The sequence below is a fragment of the Sylvia atricapilla genome, chromosome 7 (assembly GCF_009819655.1).
Source record: "Sylvia atricapilla isolate bSylAtr1 chromosome 7, bSylAtr1.pri, whole genome shotgun sequence".
Classification (NCBI taxonomy): domain Eukaryota; kingdom Metazoa; phylum Chordata; class Aves; order Passeriformes; family Sylviidae; genus Sylvia; species Sylvia atricapilla.
In genome coordinates this window covers 11361096-11371170 of record NC_089146.1, presented here as the reverse complement: position 1 = coordinate 11371170, position 10075 = coordinate 11361096, and the positions used below count along the sequence as shown (strand labels likewise).

The following is a 10075-nucleotide window of genomic DNA, read 5'->3' as shown; positions in this document are numbered from 1 at the left end:
ACATGGAATGGCCTATGGGATCTTGAGGAAGCTTTAGGGCTACAGACCGTAACAAAATAACCACAGCAGAAAATAGTTGTGGCATTATTTAAGTGTTTGTAAATGATGTGTTTATGCCTCTTAGTGTTTATAGTTATAGTTCCAGACTTACATGTAGAATGGACACATCTGAAAGCTGTATCCAGGAGTATGTTCTGATATGTATGACTCCTTTTTCTGTCAAAATACACAGCTGAAATTCTGGCAACTCACAGCAGAAAGATGTAGGTTCCTCCTCTTGATCTTGAGAGTCCTCTCAGCACACTTCTCCAGCCTGACCAGATCCCTCTGAATGACGACAGAATCAGGGGTATTTCAGCCTCTCCTTCCAGTTTCATATCAACTGCAGACTCGTGTAGGGTGCACTGACTCATAGGTTGTTAGTGAAGGTGTTAATCACTGCTGGCAGCAGTGTGAAACCCTAAGGAGCTCTAATGTTTTGCCTCCAGCTGGACCATTTGGCACTAATCACCACCTTCCAGATTTTCCCATGTCACTCACAACTCACCTCACTGTGCCCCTAACTTTGTCAGTTTGTCTGTGGAATGTTATCAGAGAAAATGTCAAAAGCCCTACTATAACTGAGACAAACATGTAGTGTGCTTTACCCTCACCCACCAAGCTAGTTCTGGAAGACTCTCAGGTTCATAAAGGCTGATTTCCTGATTGCAAATCAATGCCAGCTACTCCCAACTACCTTCTTGTCTTTAACAAATGTTAAAGGACTATTTTCTCCATCAGCTTACCAGCTTACAATGTAATCTACAATGAAGTGGAAAGAGTACATTTAAAAAATGGTTTTAGAATATATTTTTAAAAGAATATATTATAATTTAAGAATATACTTTTAAAGAATATATTGAAAATTTAAAACTATCAGTTATACCTCTTAAAAAGAGACATGTTGTATCAGATGAAAGATCAAAGAAATGATCTCTGAAAGTGACAACAGGAACAGGAAAAGGTACAAAAATTATTGGTCAAAGGCATAGTAAAGCTTCTCCAGAATCATCTTCCAGTCTTCAAAAATTTTCAATTCAGGAACATCCTGTGCCAGAAAGGATGTTTCTGGTAACTCTTCATAGATTTTTCTTCCATTTTTCTTCCATCAGTGTGTCTGATCAATTTTTAAGCCCATGTAAACTAGTAACATCTGCATATGCATAAAGAACCACCATCTATAACCAAAAAAAGTTAATTTATTTCTATCTCATAAAAAATGGCTCTCTGTTGCAAAATTAACCTGAACGTTATCCATTGTAATATGTATAAGTTGAGTGGGTAGTAAACGATCACCTGCATCTGGCAGCATCTACAAATCTGATACTACCAGAAAACTGTCAGCTGACAGTACATTATGGAATGCAGAGAGGAAGCAGTACAAAAACCTGAAAGCTGAATGGTATGACATTATTGTATTACTTGTCACACTGGCACTCTCAATTGGAAATTCAAGGTGTTGCTTTGTCTGGATCCTATTTGCTACTGAATTCCTATTGAAGTTCTTTTATCTTCCTTGCTGCATCTGGCACATACTGTGGACACTTGACTGCCGTCCATTATTTCTCAATGAGATTTCCTGATTGAAATCTCAGTGTGATTCCATCAAATCCAAAAGTCAACTATCAAAAAACGAGGAACTATCTCCATCTATTTCAATAAATTCAGGATGCGTGTGACTGTTCCAACCAGCACTGAGAAATGGTTCCACTCAAATATGAAAAACTCACAGTACAATTCCCAAAGCTGGTTTATTTTTATTTCTCATTAAAACATATCTCTTCTAACAATTTAAGAAGTGTTGCAAGCCATTTGAACAGATTGTAAATTACTGACCAGAAATGAAAAACACGAGTGAGCCTAACCTGTAGACGCCTTCCTCAGTAAAGTACTCTGTGCCCCTTTTATAGAGGTCCTTCTCCAGAAAATTTCACTGTGGAAGATCTTTACTAATCAAAGAACAACAGACACTCTATATTGCTAAACATTTACACATATACATAAACAATTGTACCCATTTTAGAAGTATTGTCCATAAAGCCAATTCTCTATTCTTCAAAAAATTTTGATTTGCTTTTAAAATTTCCTTTATTTTTTACTTTGTAGACTGGGGAATTCAAGAATTGTGTATCTGTAAATCGATCCCCTCGCCTTAATTTGCTGTAAAGAAAAGAAATAAAAGACATCAGGTATGAATATCATCAAGCACCTATGCAACTATAGTAATGTAATCATAATAATTCAAATGGTAAATAGCATTAATGAAAGCTTGATACACCAAAGAAATTAAATTTGTGGAAAACAAGTATGTCTGAAAATGCAAGACATAGACAACTACTGCTTTCCAAAATAATTCTAGAAGTACTAGTCTTTTTATGTGACCTCTATCATATTAGGATGTGATATTCCTATAAAAAAAGATTCAAAACTTATTTAAACCAAACACTTAACAGCACCCATTCAGGACAGTGTAAATCTAACTAAAACATAAACAGGAGACAACCATCTAAAATCTTGACTGACATCAACATTTTTTCTGTTATTAGTTACCGTTTCTCAGAAATACAGAACCGCATCATTTGGGATAAAAGAGTGGCAATGTGTCCATATATAATACTACAGCATTTTAACATATAAGTCCCTTAGTAAAATAAAAGTGTGACTAATCCATTTCCATTTTTTTAAATAAGTTATCTGGCATAAATATTTCTGAATTGCCAGTGGTAAGGTGAAGGCTTCCTACATTACTTTTATCTCCTACCTTTTCTCAGTCTCACTCCTTCAACTGTTAGCTTACTCACAGAAGTAAAAATACATTTTGAGGCTGTATGAGAACAGTGCTCTAATTTTTTTTTAGTTTGTGCATTTATCTTTTTCTCCTGCCACAGTATTGCCAGAAAAAAAAAGGCTTTTTATACCTTTGTCATAAAGTAAGTTGCTACAATCTTTTCATTCTCAACACCGTTCCAGGGAAGCCTTTCTACTGTCTTTACTTCATGAATACACATCCTACTAACACACACTCAACTCAGTGGAACTGTTCCTTAAATTAATACTATACTTTAAAAAATCCAAACCAAACCAAAAACCCTCAACAACTTTCCAGCAAAAACTCAGAGAGTATTTTCAGAAGTAATGAACATAAAGGTCCGTTCATATTTAGATCAATTCATGTAAGACCAAATAGACTAATTTTCCTAATGGATGTTATGGTTTCAAATACTCTTTTAAATTTTAAAAGTTATTTCAGAATTTATGTCTTGTCTTTTAATAACCTATAAAATCCTATGCCACTAAATTTGCTAAGAATACTATGAGGCAATTTACTCATAAAATAATATATCCAATATAACTATCAATTTAATATATCTTAAATTATTTCTTACATTACATACAGCTAGTTAAAGCAAAACTACTGAATTATATCATATTAATACATAAATTTCCTTTCCATTTGATAAAATTATAAGGACATTATTATGGTATAATTTACCTTTAAGTATAATTCTTCAAAATTCAAAATTCTTCATCTCTAAAGAGGTTTATATAATGATAAGCATTAAGATTCAGTATTATTCTCAATTAGTCCAAACTGTATTTTAGAATTTAAATATTATTGCTGTCTTACTTTGGCACTTGGAAATTCTGCCACACTAACTGGAGCAGCTTTATATTGACACTGAAGAATCTTTGCAAAAGAGATTTGTGATAGTTCAACTACTTATTTGGGGGTTTAATAACCAGTATTTACTGGGGATAGTTACAAAAACAAAAGACAAGAACAAAAGCCCCAATTTCTGTGTACCTACCTGTGTAGATTGGGTTCCTTGTAGCAAATAGTGGGTCTGCCTCGTCTCAGTGGTACTGCTGAGTCTTCTAAAGCTTGGGGGGATTTAGGTACAGAAGTGTGAAATTGTGTACTAGTATTTGTCAGATCCTGGAAGGCTTTTCTCCCTGTAAATATAGTAATTTATATGCTTCATTTTAAATATTTCCTGAATCACTATGTAAACTTCAATTAATAATTATTTTTAATATGTCTTTCTTAATTCAGGTACAATTGGTTACTGCTCCTACACTAAAGATACCCATCACAAAATGGGATAAATGATCAAAGAAAATGCTGCAAGAGCGGCTTTCATCCTGTAAAAATTTGCAGCTGTTTGAGGTCTGCCTCAGCTCATGGGACACTTCAGAGAGCCCCTGAGTGACTGCTCAGGACTCCCTTATTGCAATTACCAAAGTAACACTGCACACAACTTCTGGCCTTGAACACAGGGGGAGGACACACATATATAATCTGAAGAGTCAAGCTGTACAACAGCTTTTAGTTCTGCATTTTCCAGCTTTATGCCTTCTTTTTGGGCCTACGTGGAAAAAAATGAGCATAGCAATCTTTCAATTCAAGATTCAGATTTAGGATGAAAACTTAACTGTCTTTTGAACTATGCTTAAATAGATGACCAGATAACTACCTTGCTTTTTATGCCAGCAGTGTTTGATACCGCTGGTCACAAGGGTGTACTAATTTACCATTAAAGCTACTGAAAGTATGGGATCCTTTTCCCACCTTCCAAAGAAGGAACTGAAGATTAGGAGATGCAACTGCAAATGACAATGACTGCAAAAATGGGTACCTCACAACAATGCTCTCATTCTGCCAGTGTTCGTATTCTGTGCTCATGTAAAACAGGAGATTTTTTTGGCCATTGTGTCTTAGCATTCAAATGAAGCCTAGGCAGTATTAGCTTAATAGTCTGAGATTCAAACTATTAATTTGAGCTAGGATACTGTCTAGGTGTTAGGGCTTTCTCAGACTATGAAATAAACAGGAACTTGTTGAGAACAAGTATGTTTACAAAACAGATCCCTAATGCTATGACATTTCAAAGCTATGTTCTAAACTACATTTAAACTCTTGTATAGAAATGTTAGTTATATTCCGTTAACACCATTATATTGCATTATAATGACTGCATTTATTATAGAAGAATTTAAACCTATCTTCCAGACTACATCAAAGTTTTATTATGTTCTTAATGTATCTTACTTAAAAAAAGAGATTGTCACATCAAAATTGGCACATGGGCAGCTTATAGAAAAACCTACTCAACAGACTTCTTTAGATATCAGAATTCCTGTTGAGTTGCAGTGTTTCTGAAGAAACAAAAATGAAATCTTTAGGTCCAGCTATATTTTCCATTTAAGCAGGGAACAGTGTAGTCCTGTCTTGTTTCCCCGGATAAAAAGGCTCAAGCTATTTTATCTTTCAATCCCCAACTTTTTGAACGTAATGGAATTCTTCAAAAAAAGAATACATGCTTTAACTAAAATTGCTTCTCCAGAATGTAGACTACTTACATCTGCCCTACTAAGTATCATCTTGGGATATATTGAAAAATAACAAGGGTATTAGTCACCACAATCTAAAAAGATATTGCGACTGACACATGACATAGAAAATTTTGGTGATTTTCATTCTTACCTTTTTCCACTCCTGTTTTATCTGCTCTAAACAAGCAATGAAAGGATAGAATTAAGAGCAGACATGCTACCACTATTTCAGGCACCACCTAATTCAAAATGCCTTGCCTTTCTAGCCCACACACTTACCATGACAAGGTGTCAGAGTATTTTTGTTACTCTGCTTAGAAATATGATCCGTATTTTGTTCTGCTTTTTCAGCATCCGGTACTTCATGACGATCATTTTGGATTTCAGAGCTTTTCAGTATAGAGAAATTGCTGGAAGCATTGTGGTTATCAAGAGCTAGGAGCTCCACGTTGGAAAGACCTTCTTGGGAAAAGCTATCTGCCTTAAATGGCATATTTTTACAGCATTCAACTTCAGCCACAGGCTTCAACTTAGTCACAAAGGAATTAATTTCATGAGGCACTTCCTGGTCATCCAAAATATTCTGACCCCCCTGATCAAAATTCCTGATATAACTTTTTTCTCGTCTGGCCTCAGTAGTATCAGAACTAAACCTCTGTTTCTGCTTTACATGCTTATCAGGAAAATTACTTATGTGGGAGGTTTTATTTGCCACTGCTGAGGAAAGTACCTTCTTTAACCTGTTAGCATCATCATCAACCTGTTCTTTAGCTTGTGGTGCATTCAGAGCGACACCATTCTGAGTAACTGAAGCTACTTGCATTTGCTGAGTTACAGTTACTTTCTTTCCAGCTTCTGCAAGCAATGAATTCCTGTTTTTTAATTCTTCATTTTTACGACCTGAGAACCGTGTAAGATTTTCCTTTGGTACTACACACGCTTTCCGGCTGGCCTTTGCCAACGTACGCTTCAATCTGCCTGGTGAAAAATGGCGGCTCTTTGGGTCTGTTTTCTGACTAACTTGATGAGGAATGTCATTTTCAGCTTCTCTACCTTGTCTGTAACTACTTTTGTTGTTTTTTCTCTCTGTAATATTCTTCTGGTCTTGTTTGCTCTTGCTGCTGTCACATTGGTTTATCTCTGTTTGAGATTTTGTTGAAATGTATTCTCCATCCTGGCTATTTTCCTCTCTACAGGATTTTGCTGTGTTTGCTTTGGAAAGGTTTTGAGAAGTTTTCCTCTTTATTGTTGGTTTGTTATCTTTCTTATCTGTATTCAGAAAATCCTCCTGTAAAGGCAACATGTCAGAAATGTTATCCTGGAATGGTAAAGGTTCAGCACAATAAACTTCTGGTGGGATCTTGTTAATAGATGAGCTTGAGTCTGGCTTTTGCATTCTGCTTTCCACTTCTCCAGGCATTTCTGAGAAAGTTCCTTTATTTGTCTCTTGTTTTCTTGGACTCATTACATTTATCTGGTATGTCCTCCTGGCATCCTGAGCTTTACTTGTTCTACTCTGTTGCTCTACAGAATTTCCTGTAGGTAGCTGTTCTGTCTGACTTTGGAATAGCTGAGTTTGTGAATCAGTAGTTTCTGAAGTTTCACTGTTGTCAGCCCTAGAGTTCCTTTCTTCTGCATGCAAATTTGAATGGACTTCAGTCTTGCTTTTAATATTTTCTTTATCCTTCTTAGGATATTTTACTTTTCTGAAATTTGGTAATATTTTGGAATTGGCATTCTTAATTTTATTTTGGTGCAATTTATAATTGCCTTTTGCTGTAACTGTGAGTAGTTCACTTGCATCACTGGCAGTCAACTCCATATCAGCATCATAAACAGTTTCTTCAGGCTTCATCTTGTCAGTAAAAAGCAGCTTGTTAAAATCTGTCTTACTTTCACTGTTAAATTTAAGAGGTGAAGGAATAATGAGAGACAAGTCATTTGAACCTTCCTGCAAATTCCTATCTTTGGCATTGCTGCTACCGTTGAGATCATGATGAGGCAGATTCAATGACCTACATTTTTTATCAAAATCCTTTATATTAAGTTGAATTTTTGACTTACAAAGTACTGCATTTTTCTTTCTTTCAGTCACATTTTCATAGGATGGCAATGAACTACCATGATATTGTTCTGTAGGCTCCTCAGACTGTTCTAAGGATTGTGGATTTTTTCCATGAGTCAGGAAGGTATTATTGCAACTTAATTCTGCACACCACTGATTTTCTGCAAAGAGAAAAATTTTAGCAGCTTGGGAAAAAGAAGAATAGAGTGTAGTTATCTGCCTAAAACTACTGAAGGATGAACCAAAAGTATGGAAAATTGCACATTTTTTTAACTGAAGACACACATTCTGTGGTTGGTCTTTAAAAATTTAGTTAGCTGCATAATTTACTGAAGGTGTACTTTTGAAATTGGACATAAATAAAACTATTTTTCTATAACTACTTCAGCTATTATTTGGTTATCTTAGCTACGTAATTTCAATGGATATTATTCTATAAATGATTGTCAAGACACCTATACTTATGGATGAGCATTTATTTTTTACTAGCTTATTACAGTTTAGGAATCTTCCTATAACTTCTGTATTGCACATTGAGTAATGAATTATTAAATACTAATTCTCAGAGAGCTTGAAAAATAAATCACACAGAAATACATCATACCTTTCAAAAACTTATTCTTGTCAACCATTGGTTCTGTTTCAATTAACTTTTGATTATTTGTACCAGAAGGCCAGAGTGATGCAAACTTGATTTGATCTGAATGTATTTCCTCTGTCAAGTTAGTGGTACACTTGTAAGAATTTGATGCTCCACCCAGAGAAGGGCTACCTTGCTGCTTTGCATTAGCTGTTGCAATGAAAGGAAGCATTGCTGGCAATTTTACAGATCTGAAAAGAGAAAATTCTACTGTGAAGATTTTTATTACATTTTCTATCATGACATTCAATTGTTTAAAATGTTATAATAGCAACATTGCTAATAATGTGTAAAATGTATAATAATGTATAATAGCAGAACACAAGAACTCAAGTACGATATCGGGTTCTGTCTTGGGGCAAAAGTATTTTTGATGATAGAGAATCCTGCTTTGGGCTGGTGAGATCACATGAAACAAGCAGCGAGTTACTCAAACACAAGCTTTGTAAATTCCAAGTTGCAAACAGGTAGTTTCTGGAATAAACAGGAAATGGTTTTCTCATTACCTCAGAACTACCTAGGACAATGTACAAAGATTAGCTGTAAGAGAAAGCCACAGACACCAAGCACCTTTGGCATTTAACACAACCACCTACCGAGCTGACCGACGTGCACTCCTGACCTCACCACCAGTGGGGCTGCTTGGGCCAGCTGACAGGGGAAAGGAGCTCTGGAGATCCTGTCACAAGAAGAAGAGCAGGGAAATACAAATACTTAAATATTCCCTTACGTTTTAAGTATTAGAAATATCCACAGCGGGAAATAAAACCACAAATATGAATGGGGAAAAATACATGTACTGATGCAAGACACATGATAGTCAAACACATGCAATAATTTTAAAACTAAGTATTTTGTTACAAGATTCATCAAAATACATAGCCTACTTTTATCCCAAAGGAATGTGCAGACTTCCTAAATGTAGCTATAACTCATGCACACTGCATTAGACATATGGCAGCACAGCGCAAGACTAAACAAGCTGAGAACAGACAACACAGTATTTTTTTTTTTAAATGTATTTTTTTCCTTGACATGAGGACTAATATGGACTATGTTTTCTGGTTAAGTTTCCAGATGGAAGATATTTATTGCAGCACTAAACAAGGAAGGCAGGTAGCTTGCTCACAACATACTGAAGTGCTAGGCTATTGTTTTTTTAACCACATGATTCTTCTTTCAGGCTGATATTTAACTTTTACATACTTTGGAAACCAGATTAAATCCTAAATTTTCAGTACAGTAAAATTCAATCTATTTTACTATTCTGGTTTAATGCTAAGTTTTAAGGAACTGGGGTAAATGTTTTACAGCTCAAATAGTATTTCAACATTGCACTCAATTTGATGCTTTGAAAATCTTACTCTGGAAGACGAGTTCAACATGGTAAAGTTGAAAAAACATCTTACCTCAGAAGGACTGCTTATTTCTATTGCAGTTAAGAGGTTTTCATTCAAAAATGAATCTATTCCAATAAGAGCTTTATTCTGCATGTAACGGAAAAAATGTATTTTAAGTGGCTTCTGACACAAGAGGAGACAAGAGATAAAAGGTGAATCTGTGATGCAATTTTTTTAGACTTAATTGAGCACAAACTCATCTCAATACCTATACATATAAAGGTGAACCTGGGACTAAAACAGCTATAGATATACACACTGATAGACAAAATAATTCAAAAAAAGCTACAAAAGAAAAATCAAATGTAAATATTATGCTGTCAGGTGATATAACTTCACAAATCCGAGACTATTTTAAGCCACCACTTTAAGAAGTAGTATGAAGTTTCAAAAAAAGATAAAAGCTTAGTTTAGTTGCTCTAAGTTTAGAAAATATTATTGGCAGCATACCACACAAGTTAGTTTTTGGCGAAGTGAGATATTATGAAGCTGGAGTTTTTCTACTTCCTTCTGAAGAAAAAGCTTCTCATTCTTTAGCTTGCGAGAATTTTCTTTTTCAACACTCAAAGCCACAGCTAATGCTTTATTATTTTGTTG

General features: G+C 35.0%; 1 protein-coding gene across 1 annotated transcript; it reads right to left on the bottom strand.

Annotated features, from left to right (window-relative positions):
* Window positions 1–1771: 1771 nt before the first annotated feature.
* SGO2 (shugoshin 2) lies at window positions 1772–9868 on the bottom strand. Its single transcript, XM_066322589.1, has 6 exons — window positions 9488–9868; window positions 8675–8757; window positions 8043–8269; window positions 5653–7599; window positions 3849–3993; window positions 1772–2199 (listed from the first exon to the last, which is right to left on the bottom strand). Exons 1-6 carry the CDS (start codon window positions 9569–9571, stop codon window positions 2088–2090), a joined length of 2598 nt encoding a protein of 865 aa, XP_066178686.1. The 5' UTR covers window positions 9572–9868; the 3' UTR covers window positions 1772–2087.
* Between the last annotated feature and the right edge of the window lie 207 nt (window positions 9869–10075).